Below are 24896 nucleotides of genomic sequence, written 5' to 3'. Positions count from 1 at the left end.
CAAGAAGATTAAACCTCTCCATTCTTAAGGAAATGAGCCCTGAGTGCTCACTGGAAGGACAGTTCCTAAAGCTGAGGCTCCAAGACTTTGGCCACCTCCTGAGAAGAGAAGACTCCCTGGAAAAGACCCTGCTGCTGGGAAAGATGTAGGGCACAAGGAGAAGGGGACGACAGAGGACGAGGTGGTTGGACAGTGTTCTAGCAGCTACCAACATGAGTTTGACCAAACTTCGGGAGGCAGTGGAAGACAGGAGTGCCTGGCGTGCTCTGGTCCATGGGGTCACGAAGAGCCAGACATGACTAAACAACTAAACAACAACAACAAATTTATTATTACGGTCAAAGACCAGTTCAAGAATCACAACTGAGACTACTTTCACAAAATTCTCACATCAAAATGTGAATCTAACAAAATTTCCTCATTCATAACACAAAAACATCAGCAGGCCCTTTACGACTGTTGCCACAAAGTTTTCAAAGACATCCCATAATTACCTATGTTTACTTTCATATGGGGGTATTAAGACAGTTCATCCAAAAGTCGATTAGTTGCCGATTTTGCTGTTGCTTACTCTGTTTTAGTGGTTCCGGGGTTTTTGTTTCTCTCTCTCTCATTAGACTGTTGAATTGTTTAATGAATTTTCTACCCTTGGCAGGTTAGGAAAAATTTTAAGTACCTGCTCCCTGCCAAAAGTCAGTAGACATCATGAGAAGGATGAAGGGGATGAGGATACGTGGGGATGGGCATTGGCAGGGGTCAATTGTTATGCAAATGGACGGGGGGGGGGAGGAAATGCCATCACCTTCCCCCAAGAAAAGGGTAGTCCGGTAGAGGACTCCGGGGGCGTTGCCTTGTCCGAGACCTAGTAACACCCGTGGGGTCCTAGTTGGCGTACTTCAACAGGACCCCCATGGTTAGTGTTCAACCCTTCCCGGTCACCATGCCGGGTAGTTGATAGGAGCCAATGCCTAAGGCCAATACCTTCAATTCTGTAATCAATAAAGTTGTGGCCATTTACGCCCATTAACCTTAAATAACGTGTCTTGTGTCTTCATTTCTATGGAGGAGGGAACTTGCCACGCAACCTGCTCCCTGCCAAAAGTCAGTAGACATCATGGGAAGGATGAAGGGGATGAGGATACGTGGGGATGGAAAGAGAAGAATGCTGCAGTGCGACTGATACAACTGACTTCTGTGCGCACAAGGAAGCTTCTTTTCCTGTCCCTGCCTTATCCAGCCCCCCCCATGCATCCTCAAGATGGGGAACCCTCCAGAGCACATTTCCAAGCACAATTCAAAGTGTTGGTGCTGACCTTTAAAGCCCTAAACAGCCTTGGTCCAGTATACCTGAAGGAGCGTCTCCACCCCCATCGTTCTGCCCAGACACTGAAGTCCAGTGCCAAGGGCCTTCTGGCGGTTCCCTCATTGCGAGAAGTGAGGTTACAGGGAACCAGACAGAGGGCCTTCTCGGTAGTGGCACCCGCCCTGTGGAATGTCCTCCCACCAGATGTCAAAACAACTACCAGACTTTTAGAAGACATCTGAAGGCAGCCCTGTTTAGGGAAGCTTTTAATGTTTAATAGACTGTTGTATTTCTGTTGGAAACAGCCCAGAGTGGCTGGGGAAACCCAGCCAGATGGGTGGGGTATAAATAAATTATTATTATTATTATTATTCCTACTACTACTACCATTATTTGGGAAGCATGTGGGTGAAGAAGAGGAAACAGAAGTCCTGCTGCGATAGCAAAACAACATGCATGGAGCCTTGGATACACTAAACCAGCAGTGCACCTCAGAATTTTCTGCCTTTAGCAGTTAATCCAGCCCTGGGTCCAAGAGATGTTCTTCTGTGTTCTCTTGCGGCTAATGGAACAAGGCAGCTAATGAAAGCTCACTGAGGGAGTGCATTCACAGCGGCTCATTCCTCAAGATTTATGTTTCAGCCATCGCAAAATCTAATTGCCAGTTTGGGGGAATTAGATGATCAGAAAATAACTTTCTGGCAAGCCCATGGAGCGTCCCCATCTGTGCTCTTTTGCTGGATTTGTGTCTGAGGCAATTTTGTACAGCTTACCTTTCCAAATGAGCAGCGTCAACTTGGGAAATAATTATATATTCCTTCCGAAAAGGAATTTTGCACCGCTCTCTTGGCAAGCCATTTTACCTGCTATCCTTTTTCTTTGGAAGAGTGAAGCAGCAAAGGGGATAAAATAAATAAATCACTTTATCATTCAGGTATAGATTTAAAATCTATGAGGGATGGTCTCATCTCATCTTGGGGTTCATTAAATTATTTCCTTCTTGGTAACCTGGTACAATTCCCATTATTAAAGCAGGATGGAATCGTGCCAGGAGAAAAGTGAATTTACATTTAGATCCCAGAGAGTTAGGAACACTAATTTAAAAAATTGGTCCAGCTTGGTATGTATAAATTATGTGACGCTATGAATATAGGAGAGGCCCAAACTGTTGCATTCTCCCAAAGATGAATTCTACATGGGAAAACTCTTAACCAGATGGCAGAAACGTGGACTGAATCGGATAGTGTTTTGACAGTTCTAAGAATCTGGAGTAAGTCCCCTAAAGTCATCCATTATCAGGGTCACCATCTTGATATGTGCTCACTTGTGCCCTCACTGTAAAAACAGAGAAAAGTGACTTCTGGGTAAGACTGTATGTGGCTGATTTTGGACACATGTCTAGGCCCTAAGGCCATGTCTGCATGTGTGTCTAAATCCATCTACTTTAGATGCAGAAGGTTAGCAGTGACGCATGGTGAAATTTTCTGTAGGGGAACAGTTAGGGCCAGAAGCACCAGCCTGCGAGGGTGATTGGTGTGTGGGGCCGACATCATGCATATGATTTCTGATGTCCTGATGTCATGTGTGAGCATTGTGCCTCCCTCCTTTAGCCAGGCAGAAGCTTCCCGGGCTTTGGGAAGGTCCCAGGGGAACATTTGTGGGTCTAGCCTAGTCCATTGACCGCAGAATACTGTAAGTTAGCAAACTATAATGGGGAAGGCTGTGTTTCAGATCCACAGCATATGCTTTGCCTGCAAAAGTTCTCAGGTTTGATCCTCAGCATCTCCATTTAGGACTGGAAGAGACCCGTCTCAAGAACTGGAGAGCTGCTGGTCGCTGTTGACAATATTATGCTAAATGGATAAGCTTCCTATTTTGCTATTGTGGTTGAGTAAGGAGCAAGGAGAGCTGGGTTCTGAATCTGATAATCCCTAACAAAGGGCCATTCTGTAAACAGGTCAATTCCTCCCATTTAAATGGGAAAATTGCCATCCTTGAATGTCCAGGTCTCTGAGAGTGAATGCCTCATGAAGAAAATACTGAAGATTGACAGCCAGGACCAGATGGACTGCTCTGCCAAGTTTTATTCCCAAAGTGCAAAGCTCAGGGTTGATGCAACAGGTAGATGACTCCCCCTAATATCTGACAGATGAGAGTGCTGACAAACTTCCATTATACTAGGAATGAATTTTTGGAAAGAACCAACATTATACCAGGCCCTGATAATTGCTACAAGAAATGAAAATTTCCATGTAAAAAAAAATCAGTGCAAGTGCTATATTCTCCAGAGCCCCAATTAGGTGTTCTGATGTGCATTGGAATAATTACGCTGGGGAGATGGGAATTAGCCTGCCAGCTCTGCTACCCTTGTTGAAATTCTTGCTCTCCATGCGTCAGAGGACAATTGTGTGAAGTGGGGATAATGATTCTATTCATAAGAATGCAAGAAGAGCCTGTTGGATCAGTGCAGCATCCTGGTTCTCAAAGTGGCCACCCATTGCTGCCTCCAACCATGACAGTCTCTGCCATGTAGAAGCTCAGATTTTCCAATACAAAGGAGACTTCCATAATTGCAGGTGGCTCACCTAGAGAAGGTGTCTTCTCTATTTGGGTGGTAAATATAGCAATGATTTTATCTCCGCTGCACTCCAGATTGTAGCTTTCACCTCTTCCAGCTTCTCACTCAAGGAAGGCCAGCTGTAGGTTTGAGGGGGCCATCAGGAAAGAGCTCTGTGGTGGTAACTCTGCCTTCCTAATGGGATTACTAAACAGTAGTGGGCAGCAACAATCCACTATTGAAACTTCCCACAATGCCCTGACACAGCATCACCCTTGAGAACTGTGGGCAATTAAAGTGGCAGCTTCAGTGAGGTTCCCAGTTGGAAATGAAAGTGATAGGACTTAGTGAAAGGACCATTTGGGTGGAACACCATTTATATTCCCCACAATGCCCAGGGGCAGCATTATATCAGGGGCATTCTGGGGATGGTAAAGGGTGCCTCTCAAACCCAGCTTCCCAATAGGAATGAGGTTTGGGAAACATTTGGTTTTGTAAGGGCCCAGGATAGGCATCAGTGATGGGCTGTGATGAGTCCCCAGCAGCAAGCCCAGTGTGCTCAAGCAACTAGGTCTAGATGCAGGTACCACTGATGTACCTGGTTACAAAAATGCTGAGCATTGCTGAGCATTGTTCACAGTTGATGACATTTAAAACAGAAGCTGGCTCACCCATGTCTCATCTTTCAATGGAAACTCCTCTTCTGACAGTGTGTTGGATAATACACAGATCAGAAGACATTACACTTAATGGCAAAATCAGTCATAGGGGGCTCTTAAGACAAGTGAATTCTGTTATGTCAGAGGCCCATTGATGGAATGCTGCCTTTTAATGACTCAAGACTGCAAATCTTGTGAGAGGAGCTGCCATTAATAGGAATGACATCTAAATCACAGGGCTGTGTGCTCATTTGTTGAATGCGGTAAGATCTGCTTCCTAAGAGCTGGCAATAAAAGAAGAGAATCAAGGGAAAACCCATTCCCTTTATGGATGCAGACATTTCCTTTTCAAGCCCACATCTTAGATCAGCAAAGCTTTCTCTTTTGCAAGATCCTTCCCTCCACTCATTTCAGGCTGTTCCCCCATGTTCCGTTTCATTAGGGTGGCTCCTGTCAATTGCATCCAAGTCCACTGAGACATTCCCAAAATTTTACATTTCCCTAATAAAGACATTTATAAATTGGGTTTTCAGTGATGGCCTGCTTTAAATTGAATCAACGGCAAACTAACTGTGTGTGTGTGTGTGTGTGTGTGTGTGTGTGTGTGTGTGTGTGTTGAGGTGGAGAAAAACCTAAGTAACAGGAATCATTAATTTAATAACACAGGGAGCCCTTCATATAGGCTCAACTCCCTCAACTATTCCTTATAAGGAACGCTTGTTCATCCTGGTCACCTTCTCTGCACAGATAGAAACAAAGGCTTTAATGTTCAAAATGAGACTTTGCTCTCCGTCAAGATTGGACTTTTGATTACAACAGTCTACATAACAACATGTGTATAACTGATTACCCCCCCCCCTTTTTCCCTTTTGGGCAAATAGGGAGGGCAGTGAGAATTATTGACAGTAGTCTATTAAACACTATCAAACAATTTAGGCATTTCCCCCCTGCTAATAAGTTGGGACATGCATAAGTAGAAACATTGCCCACCCTTTGACCTTGTAAGCCAGCAGGTCCTGGTTTGCCTTCTGGTCCTGGAGGGCCCTACAAACAACAAAACAAGATATTTAAACAAAGTGATCAAATTGAAGAGGGGGAAAAAATGCATCAGCAAATGACCAGTTTCCACATTCAACGTGTGCTCAACAGTTCATTGTGCTTCTCTTCCACCTCCTTTTACTGGTGTTAGTGTTTACTGCTATGTTAGTGATCTGCAAGATATCTCAGGAACTGGTGTCATAATTTTGGAACACGGCTTGGTTCTTCTAGATCATATATTTAGCTTTGTCTGTTGTCCTCTGTCTCTGAAGGCAAGGGAAACTGCCTCTGTGCAGATGCAGAGATTTTCCCTGCGCTGAATCTCAGGTTAGACTTCTGAAGCATGTACTCCAAGTTGGCTGAAAGTCAAAGGAGCATATCTTCCTTTGAAATTTAAGTACAATTTCCATGCTACTGGAGTCTTTTGTCTCAGTTGCATGGGCTTGTCTGGAACTTCAGATCTTTGCATTTGAAGCAAGAACCATGCTTCAGTGTCAACAAACATCTCACATTAACGATATCGCCATCTTATCCAGGGCTTGCCCATGGTTTGGACCAAAGAGCTCTCACACCCTAGGTTGAGAATCAAACCAACAAGCCAGACCTGAGCATATTCAGGACTCTGCATAATCCATCACTGCACAAGACATTTAAAAATACGAACAAATGAGCAACTCAGAGTGGGAAGGTTGCAAATTACTTACTGGGATACCTGGAGTTCCAGGAGGGCCTATTGAACCTCGTGGGCCAGGAGCTCCCTGTAAACAAATCAAAATTAGACGGTTAAAAAATTACTTTATGTTGCATCTAAAATGAATTCCTTCAGCAGTGTATCGTATTGATCTGAGCAAGGGAATTGAGGAAGCTCAACTGTGGACAGCTGCCTACATTTAAAAACTTATTGCAAAAAGTTATAAAGATGCCAAACTACAGATAGCTATAAAATAATAATAATAATAATAATAATAATAATAATAATAATAATAATAATAATAACAACAACAACAAGAAGAAGAAGAAGAAGAAGAAGAACATACTTAGTTTGTCTCTAAGGTGCTACTGGACATTATTTTTAAATTTTTATATATATTTCAACTGCGTCAGACCAACACGGATACCTACCTGAAGAAGAAGAGGAGGAGGAGGAGGAGGAGGAGGAGGAGGAGGAGGAGGAGGAGTTTGGATTTGATATCCCGCTTTATCAATACCCGAAGGAGCCTCGAAGCAGCTAACAGTCTCCTTTCCCTTCCTCCCCCACAACAAACACTCTGTGAGGTGAATGGGCTGAGAGACTTCAAAAAAATGTGACAAGCCCAAAGTCACCCAGCAGCTGCATGTGGAGGAGCAGGGAATCAAACCTGGTTCACCAGATTACTATTCTACCGCTCTTATCCACTACACCACTCTGGATACAGATAGATATGTACAAGATGTATCTCCCCGCCCCCCTTTGCATCCTCTCCTGTACTCCTTTTCCTTTATCAATCCTCTTATCAATTTATGAGTTTAAATCTACATGTGAAGTCTACTTGATGCAAACATGCATTTCAGTGTTTTGGAGGCTGTTCCATAGGAACAGATTATCTGCCTTTGGAGATTCGCCAAAACCCGAGGCTGAGCAAACATGAAGACTTTCTGTTCCTTCCATCTCAGCTGCTTGTGATGGTGCATGGAATAACTGGTTCACCAGATGGGGCAGAGCTGTTGTGCTGCCTTCCTGACAGGTAGGTGGCAGTTGCTTACCATGAAGGAGAAGGGGAGGGACTAAGCGGTGGGGAGGTTGTTGTGGTGCAAACACACTGACAGAGCCAATATGGCACTGCTGGTGGTGCATTTACCCTGTGCCAACCTTCCAGACACCTCATCCTTTCCCTCTCCCTCCTGGAAAGCAGCAGTGACCCACTTGCCACAGGAAGCTAGCATAGTGGCTCAACCCTACCTCTGAATGGCAGCTCCATCATCCCTGACCATTGGCTGTGGTGACTGGGGCTGATGAGAATTGGAGCCTGACCACAAGTGGAGGACCACAGTTTCCTCATCCCTGTGCTAAAGCCGTACTAAGAGATTTGTATGCTGGAAAGTAGTTGTTTGTTTAAACAAAGGGGTGACTCTCTATAATTTAAATTGGTCACGTTTCTGAAAAACTGCTAAGGAATGGTGGACCAGCATTTGTTTCTCTCACATCTGAAGGTGTTTAGGGAAGCTTTTAATGTATGATGTGTTACTGTATTTTAATATTTTGTTTAAAGCTGCCCAGAGATGGGTGGGGTATAAATAAATTATTGTTGTTGTTGTTGTTATTTATTATCATAACATACAATCTGATCCTAGAAGGGTCTTAAAGGTAAAGGTAAAGGACCCCTGACAGTTAAGTCCAGTTGCAAATGACTCGGGTTGCAGTGCTCATCTTGCTTTACTGGCCGAGGGAGCCGACGTCATGTGGCCAGCATGACTAAGCCGCTTCTCATGAAACCAGAGCAGTGCACTGTTTACCTTCCCGCCGGAGCAGTACCTATTTATCTACTTGCACATTGACGTGCTTTCGAACTGCTAGGTTGGCAGGAGCAGGGACCGAGCAACGGGAGCTCACCCCGTCATGGGGATTCGAACTGCCGACCTTCTGATTGGCAAGCCCAAGATGCTCTGTGGTTTAGACCACAGTGCCACCCGCCTCCCTTAGAAGGGTCTTACTTCCAGGTAAACCTGCCAAAGATTTCACCCACTATACTATTTTTCAGAGTACACCTTTATTTGCTTTGCTAGTTCTGAACTGCTGTAGGTTTAAAAGAGGGGATGGAAGAATATAAACTTTGGAGCAACAATTGAAACCGGCTCCAGATAGTGCAGCGACAGCAAACATCACTGAAGAGTGTCTCCTCCTCCACTCTCTGCTCTCCTCAGGTAATGAAAACAGACAAAGCAATTTCATTTCGGAGTTCTCATGAACTTGCAACAACTGTGTGGGCTGGATGACTGCAACCCTTGGATAAAAGCTATTAGAGGGAAGATAAACAACTTGCCGGTATCGCCTTTGATTCAAAAGAAAGTTTATTCAGAGTGGAAAGGGTTCTGAACCACGCAGCCCAGATTTATTAGTTCTGCGGTTTGGGTTGATTTTATCATACTGACTTAGTCAGAACGATCATTCTTGAAAATTGGGATTTCTGGTTATTATTATTTTATTGACAGTGCAAAAATATTTAGAAAGACCTTACCTGCTCTCCTTTCAGACCTTCCATCTGCACCTGAAACAGAAGAAGATAAATATGTAGCACAAGGGAGATGAGTCTGGGTTTCTGCCCTGCTCTCTATCCCATAGAGGGGGAAACTTAGCTGAGCTCTGCATTCCCCCTGAGATCCAGCTGGTTGGAGTTATGCAGCCAAGCAGGCAACAAAAAGTGTAAAAACTCTGCTGCAGTAAGATCACTGGAATGTAAGTCAACAGAGTACTGCAAAAATTACCTCACTCCCCAAGGGCTCTCTGTATTTCCTTCCACCTTCCAATCTGAAAATTTCACAGCAGGCAAGGATTTCATGCCTCTTTCCACAAAATTCAGAATGGCATGTCCTTCACATTTCAACTTCAAGAAAATCGTTCACCAACTATTCTATGAGAAAGCATTTCAAAGATCTGCTCAGGCATTAACACCCAACATGTATTAGCATTTTTTGAGATCCTGAGCACCCATTCAAGAAAACTTGTTTTGTCAACCACTACAAAACACAGACCAAATGTTAGCAGCTCTTACCACTGAGCCAGGCTTCCCTGGAGGTCCTATTTCACCCTAGATGAGAAAACAAATGAGAGGGGAAAAAACAATCCTGTTAAGTTTACAAAGTTAAGACGCTGGCAAAGCTTTGTTTGATCTTTATTGAGCATTTGCTCTGATTTGATTGTAGGACGGTTTATACATCCTCCTATTATGCATTAATTACCGTATTTTTCATATTACCATATGTATAAGACGTCCCCTATTTTGTGGTTTTATATCTTGATTTTATTCTGTGAACTGCCCTGAGGACCCCCCCCCCCCGGGTATATAAATTCGATAAATAAATAAATAATATTATTCTTATTATTACTATTATTGTTACCTTTTCCTTTCTTTTTTCTTTCTGATGGATATGCAAATGGGGAGGGGAAGCATCTGAGATATCATCAAAATTCTGATGTGACATTCTGCAGCCTGTGAGGCTGCCACGCCAGTTCCTGACATTTCTAGGGCATAACGTAAGTTGGCATGTATTCAGAAGAGCCTCGTACGACCTGGCCAACTGATTTACATGGGGCAGGGAAAGTGAGTAGGAATTGGGTATGGCCAAGGCTGCATCAGGATTATAACATTGGGAATATAGTGAAATCCATCTTGGGACAGGGGTTCTGAGTTTTCCCTACATTGTGTCACAGGAATGTGATGTGATATATGTGGTATGTAAGCAAGCAAGCACATCTCAGAGGAAAGATTTACACAGACAACACCTCACCTTCTCTCCTCTGGGTCCCATGAGACCAGGCTGGCCTGGACTCCCTTGGATGCCCTGAAATTGAATGAAACAACACTCAAAAGGTATTCGGATGCATGAAGAAGAAGAGTTTGGATTTGATATCCCGCTTTATCACTACCCGAAGGAGTCTCAAAGCGGCTAACATTCTCCTTTCCCTTCCTCCCCCACAACAAACACTCTGTGAGGTGAGTGGGGCTGAGAGACTTCAGAGAAATGTGACTAGCCCAAGGTCACCCAGCAGCTGCATGTGGAGGAGCGGGGAAGCGAACCCGGTTCACCAGATTACGAGTCTACGGCTCTTAACCACTACACCACACTGGCATGTGTTCCAAGCCAAAGTTTTTAGTGAACTTGTGATTCCAGGGATTGAATTTGGGATCCACTGAACCATGAATCACTTTAAGCTAACCCACAGACCCAATAATACACATGTCCATGCAGAAGTAAGTCCCAGCAAATATAATGGGACTTCGTCCCAGGTAACTATTTAGAGGGCAGCAGCTCTACTGTAATATAAAAGTATTGATCAAAGGGAGTAAGTATACACATTTTAAATATTTGGAGAGCAATATGATGTGTCATGAAAGACCTAGGGCAGATATAAAGAGGGGAAAGGGTATGAAACACAAGTTGACAGTTTACCATTGGAAAATGAACCTAATTTACAACACACACACACACACACACACACACACACACACACAGACGGCAAGCATAGCTCTGTATGGATGCAACGTATGAGGGATATGAAAAAAAGAAGGAGGAAAGGACTTGAAATACAGTGCTGGAGAAAGATGCATCAAGGGAGTTGAAGGAGAAGGAAAATAAACAGAAATCATGGAGCAGCTGGCACATGGGTAGGCAAACTAAAGCCCGGGGGCCGGATCTGGCCCAATAGCCTTCTAAATCTGGCCCATGGACAGTCCAGAAATCAGCATGTTTTTACATGAGTAGAATGTGAGCTTTTACTTAAAATGCATCTCGGGGTTCTTTGTGGGGCATAAGAATTCGTTCTCCGCCCCCCCCAAAAAAATACATAGTCCGGCCCCCTACAAGGTTTGAGGGACAGTGGACCGGTCCCCTGCTGAAAAAGTTTGCTGACCCCTGAGCTGGAATGTTGAGCAGGGGTCGGAGAGCCATCCTTCCAAAGGCAGTATCAAAGAAGTGTGAGGAAAATTCTCAGGGATGATTCACACCCTGGCCGGCACTTTCTTGATCTCCTGCCCTCAGGCAGAAGATACAGAAGCACGATTAGCCTCACCAACAGGGTAAGGAACAGCTTCTATCCGTGGGCTGTTAGGCTGCTGAATGAAAAGATAACAACAGGGCAACTGACTTTTGGGTTTGGTGGGTGTGCGTCAGTAAACAAGGGGAATTAAGACTAAGAGAGTTGAATGGGGGGTGCCCGTGTAATCTCACTGTATACAAGTTGTACAAGTGACAATAAAGTATTTCAATTCAATTTCAATCACTGCCATTTGCCTGGAAAGTGTGATGGTGCAGCAATGCCAGGTGTCAGATAGACACAGCCAAGTATGTGTTGGAATTCTGCCTGGGTCAGAGGAATGTGCCACAACGTAGGCACCGGCAGATATTCCTTGTCGACCTCCCCACTGCTACTCCCGGCAGATAAGCAGGCGAGGTCTCGGCGATTCTTCCCAGATGTGTGAGAAGAACACACCGTTCCTTCTCTCTCCCCTTTGGTATCCCCAGGGAGGGGAAAGAAGCAGACAGAAAACTATTTACATCCTTTATTTCTGTCTCTTACATCAGTACAGAGAAACATGTCTGCACTCAACAGCAGTAAGAATCAAACTCCACTCATGTACTTCCAGTACGGGTCATATGACACACACACTGAGCTAACATCCGGTGCTCAGTACAGAATGGACTGCCCCTATGTTCCCATGGCAACAGTCACAAACATCCTGTTTGGCTTTGCAGCCACCTGCAGCTGACTTAGCTGCTAGAGCCTTTGCTTGCTGCTGCATTGGTGCTTTATGGTAACAGTATGCTCTGACCTTGCTGACAGCTATCCCCACACAATCCAGGTAATCAGCAACAAGCCACTGTTGGGAGGGTACTTTTTGCCACCAACCCCCCATGCCAGCTGCTCCTGGAGAGAATTATTAGTTATGGTTAGAAATGGACAGGATCCAGTTCTGACACAAACATAGACTCTAGGTGCATATAGAAAAACGCTGTAAAAATGTGTTGTTGTTTTTTGTTTGTTTATAAAAAAAAGTTTTGGAAAAAAATACATATTGAATTTGCCATAAGCTCACCATCGCCATCTAGTATCACATTTGCATACTGTACATAAAACACATTTAAAACGTTATATTTGCAGCTGTATAGCCGAGTCCAAAAGGTGACGAAGAGGTTACACAGAAGGATACAGCATATAATTATGGTGGCATATACTTTCAAATATTTTGTAAAAATAAGGGACTACTCCATCGTATAATTGAGGCTAACCTGCAATGAAGAAGACCTAACAAATAGAGATACATGAAACAAACTTAAATTGAGGTGGGGGGAGGATATCTATGGAGATGTGAAAAAATAGGTGCACAAAATAGAAAAAAAGGGTGGAGGGTTTTCAAATACATATCTAGAAACAGATATCTGGTCTGTTATTTATTTAGATGGGATAAGTTCCCCTGAGTTAACACTTACAGGATTGCACTGTGATGCACACAGAAAATAGAGTAGGGGGGCTATATTTTGGGGGGTGAGCAGATGATTTCAAGATGCAAGTTCTTCCCTAAATTCACAACTAATTCTAGAAAATGGTTTCGTACCACTTTGAATTGTCCACATACCTGCTTCCCATCCACACCAGGCTTTCCGGGGAAACCATCGAGACCTGGTTCTCCCTAAGCAAAGAAATAGGAATGAAGATTCGAACGTTGGACATACATTCTGGGCCATCACATCAGCTCTGAACCTGAGAGCATTTCCACCCTGGATCTTGGCTGTGCTGCAGCGTCAGAGCTAGAACCACAAATCTTTAGCCCAGTCAGGTTTATGTGGCTTGAGAAACCAATACTAACCTGCTTGGTTCCATATAAATTGCATTTCTCAGTCTGTACAACATGCCTTTATGAATAGTGACAGCAGATTCCTGCAGCCTCACCTGAACTCTGGCCTGTCTTTGACTATATCCCTCCCTCTTTGGTTCTCATCTATCCATCCTGGTTGTTGTTGTTGTTATTTATACCCTGCCCATCTGGCTGGGTCTCACCAGCCACTTTGGGCAGCTCCCAACATAATATTAATAATAATAACAATAAAGCGATAAAACATCAAACATTAAAAACTTCCCTAAACAGGGCTGCCTTCAGATATCTTCTAAAGGTCAGATAGTTGTTTATTTCTTTGACATCTGATGGGAGGGCATTCCACAGGGTGGGCACCACTACCAAGAAGGCACTCTGTCTGGTTCCCTGTAACCTCATTTCTCGCAGTGAGGGAACCACCAGAAGGCCCTCGGAGCCAACAACCTGGTCATGATGAGAGCTTTGGATGCAGCAGATCTCCAACTCTGCTGACTGATGCCTGGACCAGCTTGGACCAGTCTGTGATAAGTCCCCTACCCATACTCAGCCAAAGATATAACTTGGGTTGGCCCAACCATGAGGTGGGGTGAAGATCTTGAGGTGGTCTCCCTCCAGATGCCCAATACCTCACCACTGGCAGAGATGTGGTGCTGATTTCTGGCAAGATCTCTCACACAGCATGAGAGATCTAGCTGGAGATCAGCGAGATCTCACCAATAATCAACACCAATGCCAGCAGTGCTTCTCCAGCGGTAGCAACAGGGTGGGCAGTGCAGGAGGTGGCAAAAGGGGACTCACCATCACTTTTCTGAGGGAATGGTAGGGGTGGGAACCCAAGCCAATTCAGCTTGGTCACATGGCCTAGCAAACCAGTGTAGAACACTAGTTGAAAGGCTTGGTTTCCCTTTTTCAAGATTAAACAGAGTAGCAATATTTCTTCCACTGCTGAATTACATTTTGATCTGGTATAACTTTACGGTGGCTCAATTTACACTGGCTTGCTTTATGCCCTCTTTTTGTGCACAGGATTGACATACCCTTCAACATTTATCCAATGAAAATAGGGACGTTCCATTCCATAATGGTAATTTTACCATTTACACCCCACATATTTTACTGGGTTGCCCCAGCCACTCTGGGCAACTTCTAACATATACAAAAACATTATAAAATATTACACATTTAATATATAAAAACCTTCCCTATACTGGATTGCCTCCAGACAGCTTGGGGTTCGGATAACTCCATGCCCTCCAACATTTCTCCAGTGAAAATAGGGACACCCTAAGGAAAAGTGGGGCGTTCCGGGATCAAATCGGAAACTGAGATGGCTTCTCTAAATCAGGGACATCCCTAGATGATAGGGACACTAGGAAGGTCTGGATTGCTCCCTCAGATCTAGCAATCTAACGAGTAACCTTTTTTTGCATTTAGAGGCCCCTTATAATCTGAGGCCCTAAAGTATGCATACATTTACCCTCAATTTCCCAGTTCCTTCTTGCATTCATGTTTTGAGGAAAAAATGTTCAGCACCGCCACTATTGTTGACAAGTTATCTGACGCACACGATCCATACCTTGTCTCCCCGGGGTCCCTTCTCGCCTCTTTCTCCCTGCAGGCCCTGAAAAAGTGGGGAAGAAAAAAGATTTTGCATCGTTCCCTCCATTACCCAGAGTGAAACTTGGATGAGTCACCAATGTGCTAGCAATTTGTACCCAGTGACTCATTATGGGCTGCAGCTCCTGTGCCAGGGAAATGCTGATTTAGTGCTCTGCCTACTAAGCAGTTGTCTATAATATACCAATAATGTTATCCCACAAACCGCCTTTGCATATGCTAATTGGCCTTGGACTTGGAGTACTCAATGAGCTGATCAGCCATCCATTGGGATTGTTGAGCTGTTCCGAGACCTAAAAGGAATGATTGCGAAGTCTTTATAACCAAGATAATGAGGACGGGGAAAACTGAATGACCTTCTCCAGTGAAATGTGCATCTGTAACTGAAGGAAAGCAAGAGAAGCATTCAACAAGTGAATGGTGAACTTTTAACTGGTGGAAAGTATTGTTAAAGATAAAATAACCAAGTGTATAACTAAGCCTTGCTGAAGAAGAACTATCTATGTTCAAAAATGTTGACAACTGTCCTTATGTGCTGGCAAGGCCACATTTGAGTATCAGGCAACCATTTACCACATGAATGGATTTTACAAATCACACAGAACACTCATAGGATGTTGGCTTACATATGGAACATTGGGCAGGTTAAGTATTAAATAATAAAAATAATAAAATCACAACTTACTGGTGCTCCGACATATCCTTGGCGTCCTGGGGGTCCAGGCTGACCATCTGACCCCTGACAAGAAATATATAGAAAAAAACAAAGATCAGGACTGTCACACATGTCCAAATTTTAAGCTTGAAATAGCCATTTACACAGGTAAAACCACACACTGAGCAGGGTACGCCAGCCTTCTGGGCCAGCAGACATACTGAGAATGTGTCATGGGCACCAGTCAAAAAATGGCTGCTGTGGGGTATATCGCAAAATGCATTTTGTGGGGGCATGGCATAACCTGCCATGGGGACCTGACATTGTTGAGACTTTGAGTTCGTGCAGCTTTTGGAGTAGACAATTAGTGGGTTGGCAACAAGCCAAGTTAAACAGAGTATGTGAGTAAGTCTGCTTGGAGACAGGGAAGCCTAGCAACAGGTGGTGATTGGCTAAGTTCTTCCTTATAAGCAGTATGACACAGCAGTTTGTTGTTGGAGTGTTGAGTTTGGAATAGGGGTTTGAATCTCGTCTGTGTATATAGTAACTTGTACAAAACTGTGCTTTACTCTGATGTATATAATAAAACTAACTAACTAAAAATCAAGTTACTCGTCAGCAAGTTCTGTTCCTGTTCGTTGTCCTGGAATTCAATGATTTGGCAGCTGGTAGCAAGAGTTATGGTTGAGGCCCATCAACAGACATAGCACAGAATGGTTGTCATTGGGGGGCAGTGAGTAGAAAAAGAGACAAAAACACAAAATGGGATGGGTATGTCTGTCATTAATGAGGTGAGGAGAAGGCACAAACATCAATCACTACCACACTCATCCCCTTCATGGATCACTGCCTTGGCGTGGCGAAGGGGCTTGAAGAACTCAGAGAAGCTATGAACTATGCCGAGCAGGGTACCCAAGATGAACAGGTCATAGTGGAGAGTTTTGACCAAATGTGATCCACCTGGAGGAGGAACCAGCAAGCCACTCCAGTATCCCTGCCAAGAAAACTCCATGGGCAAAGACAGCAGGCATATAAAAGTTATGACGCTGGAAGATGAGCCCCTCAGGTCGGAAGGCGTCCAACATGCTACTGGGGAAGAGCAGAGGACAAGTACAAGTAGATCCAGAGCTGATGAAGCAGCTGGGCTAAAGCCGAAAGGACGTTCAGTTGCAGATATGCCTGGAAGCGAAAGGAAAGTCCAATGCCTTAAAGAAAAATATTGCATAGGAACCTGGAATGTAAGAACCATGAACCTGGGTAAGTTGGAGGTGGTCAAAAATGAGATGGCAAGAATAAATATTGACATCCTGGGCATCAGTGAACTAAAATGGACGGGAATGGGCGAATTCAGTTTGGATGACCATCATATCTACTACTGTGGGCAAGAAACCCGCAAAAGAAATGGAGTGGCCCTCATAGTCAACAAAAGAGTTGCGAAAGCAGTACTGGGATGCAATCTCAAAAATGATAGAATGATCTCGATACAAATCCAAGGCAGACCTTTTAACACAACAGTAATCCAAGTTTATGCACCAACTACTGGTGCGGAAGAAACTGAAATTGACCAATTCTATGAAGACTTACAACACCTTATAGAAGTGACACAAAAGAAGGATGTTCTTCTCATTATAGGGGATTGGAATGCTAAAGTAGGGAACCAAGAGATAAAAGGAACAACTGGCAAGTTTGGCCTTGGAGAGCAACATGAAGCAGGGCAAAGGCTAATAGAGTTCTGTCAAGAGAACAAGCTGGTCATCACAAACACTCTTTTCCAACAACACAAGAGACGACTCTACACGTGGACATCACCAGATGCGCAGCATCAAAATCAGATTGATTATATTCTCTGCAGCCAAAGATGGAGAAGCTCGATACAGTCAGCAAAAACAAGACCTGGAGCTGACTGTGGCTCAGATCATCAGCTTCTTATAGCAGAATTCAAGCTTAAACTGAAGAAAGTAGGAAAAACCACTGGGCCGGTAAGATACAATCTAAATCAAACCCCTTATGAATACACAGTGGAAGTGAGGAACAGGTTTAAGGATTTAGATTTGCTGGACAGAGTGCCTGAAGAACTATGGATGGAGGCTCACAACGTTATACAGGAGGCAGCAACGAAAACCATCCCAATGAAAAGGAAATGCAAGAAAGCAAAGTGGCTGTCCAATGAGGCCTTACAAATAGCGGGGGAGAGAAGGCAAGCAAAATGTGAGGGAGATAGAGAAAGATACAGGAAATTGAATGCAGATTTCCAAAAAATAGCAAGGAGAGATAAGAAGACCTTCTTAAACGAGCAATGCAAAGAAATAGAGGAAAACAACAGAATGGGAAGAACCAGAGATCTGTTCAAGAAAATTGGAGATATGAAAGGAACATTTCATTCAAAGATTACCATAATAAAGGACAAAAGTGGTAAGGACCTAACAGAACAGAAGACATCAAGAAGAGGTGGCAAGAATACACAGAGGAATTATACCAGAAAGATATGGATGTCTCGCAAACCCCAGGTAGTGGGGTTGCTGACCTTGAGCCAGACATCCTGGAGAGTGAAGTCAAATGGGCCTTAGAAAGCACTGCAAATAACAAGGCCAGTGGAAGTGATGGTATTCCAGCTGAACTATTTAAAATTTTAAAAGATGGTGCTGTTAAGGTGCTACACTCAATATGCCAGCAATTTTGGAAAACTCAGCAGTGGCCAGAGGATTGGAGAAGATCAGTCTACATCCCAATCCCAAAGAAGGGCAGTGCCAAAGAATGCTCCAACTACTGCACAATTTCACTCATTTCACACGCTAGCAAGGTTATGCTTAAAATTCTACAAGGAAGGCTTAAGCAGTATGTGGACCGAGAACTTCCAGAAGTGCAAGCTGGATTTAGAAGAGGCAGAGGAACCAGAGACCAAATTGCAAACATGCGCTGGATTATGGAGAAAGCTAGAGAGTTCCAGAAAGACATCTACTTCTGCTTCATTGACTATGCAAAAGCCTTTGACTGTGTCGACCACAGCAAACTATGGCAAGCTCTTAAAGAAATGGGAGTGCCTGATCACCTCATCTGTCTCCTGAGAAATTTCTATGTGGGACAAGAAGCTACAGTTAGAACTGGATATGGAACAACTGATTGGTTCAAAATTGGGAAAGGAGTACGACAAGGCTGTATATTGTCTCCCTGCTTATTTAACTTATATGCAGAATTCATCATGCGAAAGGCTGGGCTGGATGAATCCGAAGCCGGAATTAAGATTGCCGGAAGAAATATCAACAACCTCAGATATGCAGATGACACAACCTTGATGGCAGAAAGTGAGGAGGAATTAAAGAACCTTTTATTGAGGGTGAAAGAGGAGAGCGCAAAATATGGTCTGAAGCTCAACATCAAAAAAACGAAGATCATGGCCACTGGTCCCATCACCTCCTGGCAAATAGAAGGGGAAGAAATGGAGGCAGTGAGAGATTTTACTTTCTTGGGCTCCATGATCACTGCAGATGATGACAGCAGCCACGAAATTAAGAGACGCCTGCTTCTTGGGAGGAAAGCAATGACAAACCTAGACAGCGTCTTAAAAAGTAGGGACATCACCTTGCCAACAAAGGTCCATATAGTAAAAGCTATGGTTTTCCCAGTAGTGATGTATGGAAGTGAGAGCTGGACCATAAAGAAGGCAGATCGCCGAAGAATTGATGCTTTTGAATTATGGTGCTGGAGGAGACAAACCAATCCATTCTTAAGGAAATCGGCCCTGAGTGCTCACTGGAAGGAAAGATCGTGAAGCTGAGGCTCCAATACTTTGGCCACCTCATGAGAAAAGAAGACTCCCTGGAAAAGACCCTGATGTTGGGAAAGATGGAGGGCACAAGGAGAAGGGGACGACAGAGGACGAGATGGTTGGATAGTGTCTTCGAAGCTACAAACATGAGTCTGACCAAACTGCGGGAGGCAGTGGAAGACAGAAGTGCCTGGCGTGCTCTGGTCCATGGGGTCACGAAGAGTCGGACACGACTAAACGACTAAACAACAGCCACACTCATTCGTGGAGAGAAACCCTTTGCACATTTCCTCTGTTCAGGAGGGTGGGTGTTCCTGGCATCCAATGAAATGTGGACATGCTTAAGGTGAGACCAAGCTAGTGCAAACAGGAACTGAACAGGAAGAGCAAACAGTAACAACAGTAGCAACAACAACAATAACCACAACAGCAACTTTCTTTGTACCCCAACCATCTGACCGGGTTGCCCCAGACACTCTGGGTGGCTTCCAACATACATAAAAACATAAAACAGTACATCTTAAAGAGCTTTCCTATACAGGGCTGCCTTCAGATGTCTTCTAAAGGTTATATAGTTACTCATCTCCTTGACATCTGATGGGACAAGAAAAATGCTTTATGTACCCACACATAGAGTGCTGGGTAAGGGGTGAGCTTGGGGAGGGTTAGAAAGTTAGGTTAAGGAAAGGGATGATATAAGGAATTGCATTTGAGTTTTGTATGCAGGTAAGATCTCTCCCCCCCACACACCCCTAATTAAAAGTCTGTATACATAATGGAAATTAGGAAAGGAAGAGACAATAGTGAGCGTGGGTGAGAGAAGCCCAACGGTAAGTGTGGTACTTGTTCTTTTGCAGAAGTTGGAAGGCACCCTAAGTATAAGGGTGGGCTCTCATATTGAATCATTCAATCAACCATTCGTAAAGGTGCCCTTAATTTCATTCATGATCCTCCTTGATCCCTCTGCTCACCTTCAATCCTGGTGGTCCGGGGAGGCCAACTGCTCCAGGAAGTCCAGGTTCTCCCTCAAAAGAGAAAGCATAGCATGTTTGTTGCAAAAACTACACATTTTATAAATTGTTGAATGCTGAAAGCAAAGCCTACTGCATCTATGAAGCATGAGAATCTAATATTTACTGAAACTGGATTATGGTTCATCTACTTAGGTCTCCTGCCTCTGACTTGCAAGCTCTCCAATGATCTGAGCTATGTTTCCAATCCTTGATGTGACAAGATCCTTTGACTGAGTGATAAGGAACCTCAAGCATAGAGCCAAACGCACCCCTCTGAGCCTCTTCATATGGCCAGACTACATTCCCCCCACTGCCCTCCCATTGCCCCCTCCTTTAATCTTTTTGCCTAGCTTAGATGTGACCTTGATCTATTGCTCTGTTTCTCAAACTTGGGTCTCTAGCTGTTTTTGGACTACAACTTCCATCATTCCTAGTGAGCAGGACCAGTGGTCCTGGGTGTTGGGAATTGTAGTCCAAAAACAGCTGGAGGTCCAAGTTTGGGAAGCACTGATCTATTGCTTGCTTGCCTGGATGATGATAAAGTCTCTCTCTCTCTCTCTCTCTCTCTCTCTCTCTCTCTCTCTCTCTGTGTGTGTGTGTGTGTAGAGAAAGAGAGAGAGAGAGACTAGCCTACCATTCAAAAGTAAAAATCACATTTGTTGCTCCAGTTACAACATACGTAGATGCCATCTGAGCTTAAGTTCCTCAAATTGTTGGTTGCCAAACTTGTGCCTGGAGTGAAATAAACACCTGAGCTTTCCATAGTTGATTCCTCCACCTCCCACAATACACTTTGTTAAGTCTCCAGTATTTCCAACAACCCTCTAATGAACATCAACACACATTCTTCCTTGGAGCATCCAAGAGCAGTTAATCCATATGACGTCTGCTGCCTTGGCTCAAAGAGAGGCCTGCTGAGGTTATTAACCTGCTGTCATTTGTTTCGGATGCATTCAAAATGGCAACACTAATCCCCAAGACATGCTCCACTCAATGCACATTGATTTGTAGCATCTGGCTTATGATATAAAGAAAAGGAGATTACAAGAGAGGGAGAGAAAAGCTTACAGACTCTCCTTTGGCACCATCTCTCCCTGGGATGCCAGGTGCGCCGAGGGAGCCCTGAAATAATAAGAATTAACATAAATGCATTAATGGGCAAGCATCATCAGCATCAAATTAGCACCAGCTGAAAGCAGAAGCACATGAATAATGTACATTGGCAGGTCTAATCATTTTCACCACAAGTGAAATGAATGTGAGGTCTCAGAGGGGACTCGTTGCCCAACCCCAACCCCCAAACCAAATTTCTGGTATTAAGCACTGTATTTATTAACAGCTAAGTGTCTGCCAAAGTGACAAGGGGGTGCTGTCCCAGTGGCCTGGATAGACAAGAGACACCCTCCCCTTTCTGTCTCATCCACAGCCAAGTCTAGACAAAACCACAGCATACTGGACTGTTGCACTCTAGATTCCAGGTGGCAAATTGAATTGCAGAGGGGTATGAGAACGCCACTCTTCATTCCTGAACAAGAGGACATGAGACCCACAAACCGCTATTTCTCCTCTCCAAATTATTCTCATCTAACTGGCTTTGCAATAAACTATATTGCTAGTTTACTGCAGGTTTGCCTGATGAGCAAGCTGAAATAAACCAGCAATAAATTCTACAAACAACTACGATATTTAGGACATGTTGGAAGGAAGCTGAGCTAAAGCCCTTCTGCCTACAGCCTCAGAAGAGAAACTTCTGGCAACAAAGCTGTTCTATTAAATAGCTATTTGGAAAAAATAAGATGCATGGGCAGTGGTGATATGCACCATAATTGGCTGTGTCCATGTGATGCCTCATTAAGAACTTTCAATTTGGACTATGTGGTTATATTAGCTGCTTACGTTTGAAAGCATATTTAGAAATGCTGTATCCATAGCATATAATTCACATTACAAAAAAATAACAATCATCTTCCACCAGTTATTGCAATATTGGATGAGGCTGGGGATGATATGTTTGAGTGGAGTGGAAAGTTCATTTTTCTTTATGACATGCTCAGTGCTAGAAGCTTCAAACTACCTCCTCTGAATTTGCAGAAGGGCAATGCAAAAGGGGATAATTACTGCAAAACCTATTTATGGGGGCATGGCTGGAACTTAAGTTCTTTTGTCACTGTGCATTGCATTGTACCATCTGTAATTTGCCAAGGAAGAAACTGCTTGGAAAGCTGTTTAACTTAGGTCAGGGGAGTCAATAAGAATGATAAGATTCAGGGCTTAAGTTCCATTACATTTGTAGGGGCCAGATTCATTGCCCAGGTGCAGAAAGTCTAGAAAGGTCTCCTGGAGGTTCAAGCGATAGATGCCAGGTTGATGATGTGTACTAGGTTTCACTGTTGTTGTTTTGCTTTGTGCTTTGTGCTGTGTTATTTGTGGTGTTTTAGGAATTGTTGTGCTGCTAAAATCTGTGTGGCTGACCCTTAAGCTGAACAGCAGAAGATCTTTAGGAAAAGTCCTTTACAAAGTCCAACTTTTATTAGTTCACATGTATCAGTCCACCACTTGTGTAGCTGGAAATTCCTGGCAGATATTTCATTCTCTCCCTGTTTTGAATAGATTGTTACCTTTTCTCCTCTTTCGCCCATCAGCCCAGGTAATCCTTGGGCTCCTCTTTCACCCTAGAATGATAAAACACAATGCGTTAAAAAGGTTTCATACGAAATAAAACACTATCCTAAAATTCACTGAAGGGATGAGCTAGTTGAAACCCACAAGCAGTGTTTGGAGTGGACTGTTCTAAAGCTTGGAATCTACAAATCGGGATAGCATTGTGGAAGGAAAGCTGCAAACCTCAGGCTGGTGAATTTTATGCTGTATACCGAATTTTGCACTTATGAACCAAAGAGGAAACAGGGAACCAAGAGCATTCAGACCAAGAACATTTCTCTTACATCCCTTTCTGATGAACCTATCCTGACCACCAAGATCCCAATTTGCACAAAGACCTTCACACTATTTACTTTAAAAAGAAACTCATTCTCACAACTGCTAATTACATAAATAGTGTCAAGTCTACCACTCTGTAACAAACCCATTATTTGGGCCACATATATGATTTCATCCTTTAAGAGAAGCATGAAAAGCACAGGATGTCTTGGGAATGAAGGAAGAGTCAGTTACTGAGTGACAGAGCACTCTGGCAAAGGAGACCTCCCTGGAGTCTCAGATAACACAGCTTTGTTATTGAGGCCATTAAAGGCTACAGGAAGGTAATTGCTCTCGCTTATGGTTGCCAGCTTCAGCATCAGGGAAAGTCTCTTGGGCCTTTCAGAGCTGAGCCAAAGTGAGAGTTTTGGCAGGGGCTCCGAGCAGCATGATAGAAGGAGTCATTGCACCTGTTAATCTTCTCCCTTCAATACTGTCTCTCCACTTGAAATCAAGGTGCAAGACCTATCCTTTTGCAAAACATCAGTAGCTTTCTCCCACATCAACTGTTGCTTGAAACCATTCACTTCTGGAGTAGCTGCTCTTCACTTTGTCCCCTGGCTGAGAAGAAAATTGTAGCCTACCCCATTTTCATTGGCAGAGATGGCAGAGCATTTGAAGAGGCATTCTACTAAATTATCTGTTTGACCTAGGAGGACAGAATATGTTGCACTCTAACCTGAATCATTCGCATTCTTCCCTCTGCACAGCATCACCTGATGACCTAAGCTACCCTCCTGTTCACACGAGGAGGAAAAGTTCACTCCATAGGTCTCTACTGTGTGGCAATACACCAGCCATCCTGAAATCATAGGTAGAACTCTGCTTGATCAGATCAGGGGCCCAGCTACTGCAGCATCCGATTCTCAATGTGGCCAAAGAGATGCCAGTGGGAAGCCCACAAGCTGAATCTGATCACTCTCCCCACGTGATTTACAGCAACCAATATTCAAAGGCATCTACTTCAGCAAGGTACTTCAGCAGAGACATCACCTTGCCAACAAAGTTCCGTATAGTTAAAGCTATGGTTTTCCCAGTAGTGATGTATGGAATTGAGAGCTGAACCATAAAGAAGGCTGAATTATGGTGCTGGAGGAGACTCTTGAGAGTCCCATGGGCTGCAAGAAGATCAAACCTTTCCATTCTTAAGGAAATCAGCCCTGGGTGCTCACTGGAAGGACAGATCCTGAAGCTCAGACTCCAATACTTTGGCCACCTCATGAGAAGAGAAGAATTCCTGGAAAAGACCCTGATGTTGGTAAAGATGGAGGGCACAAGGAGAAGGGGATGACAGAGGACGAGATGCTTGGATAGTGTTCTCGAAGCTACCAGCATGAGTTTGACTAAACTGCGGGAGGCAGTGGAAGACAGGAGTGCCTGGCGTGCTCTGGTCCATGGGGATACAAAGAGTCGGACATAGCATTAATTTCATTAACATGACACGACTCTTTATTTTTATCTGAGAATTATTGGAAGGTATGCATAAAGTTATTCACCTTCTCCTAGTAAATACAGATCAGGTCCATTGGTTACTATTTATGGATTAGGCCAAATATTTCATAGTAAAACATTGGCACCCATTAGAGTCATTTTAACTTATAACTGATCCCAAAGTTTCCTGCAGATTTCAAGTTCATGAAAGAGCCAATTCATCTCTCTCTCCTATATTAATTGCATTCCTGTTTGCAATAGCACTATGCACTCAACAACAATTTGTTGATACCGCTGCAATAAACAGTTA

At 43.8% G+C, this 24896-nt stretch overlaps 1 protein-coding gene across 1 annotated transcript in view; it reads right to left on the bottom strand.

Annotated features, from left to right (window-relative positions):
• The window catches only part of COL22A1 (collagen type XXII alpha 1 chain), a 188010-nt gene that overhangs the window by 70737 nt on the left and 92377 nt on the right, over positions 1–24896 (bottom strand). The window contains exons 13-23 of the mRNA XM_083748974.1: positions 22795–22848; positions 21245–21298; positions 20135–20188; positions 15428–15481; positions 14702–14746; positions 12889–12942; positions 10043–10096; positions 9307–9342; positions 8773–8802; positions 6262–6315; positions 5510–5563 (exon numbers count right to left, since the gene is read on the bottom strand). Of these exons, the coding sequence (XP_083605100.1) occupies positions 5510–5563; positions 6262–6315; positions 8773–8802; positions 9307–9342; positions 10043–10096; positions 12889–12942; positions 14702–14746; positions 15428–15481; positions 20135–20188; positions 21245–21298; positions 22795–22848 (543 nt within the window). The remainder of the gene's footprint in view (positions 1–5509; positions 5564–6261; positions 6316–8772; positions 8803–9306; positions 9343–10042; positions 10097–12888; positions 12943–14701; positions 14747–15427; positions 15482–20134; positions 20189–21244; positions 21299–22794; positions 22849–24896) is intronic.

Source organism: Podarcis gaigeae (assembly GCF_964106915.1).
Source record: "Podarcis gaigeae genome assembly, chromosome: 7".
NCBI lineage: Eukaryota > Metazoa > Chordata > Lepidosauria > Squamata > Lacertidae > Podarcis > Podarcis gaigeae.
The sequence above is the reverse complement of the archived record's forward strand: the minus strand, read 5'-3'. Positions and strand labels throughout refer to the sequence as shown.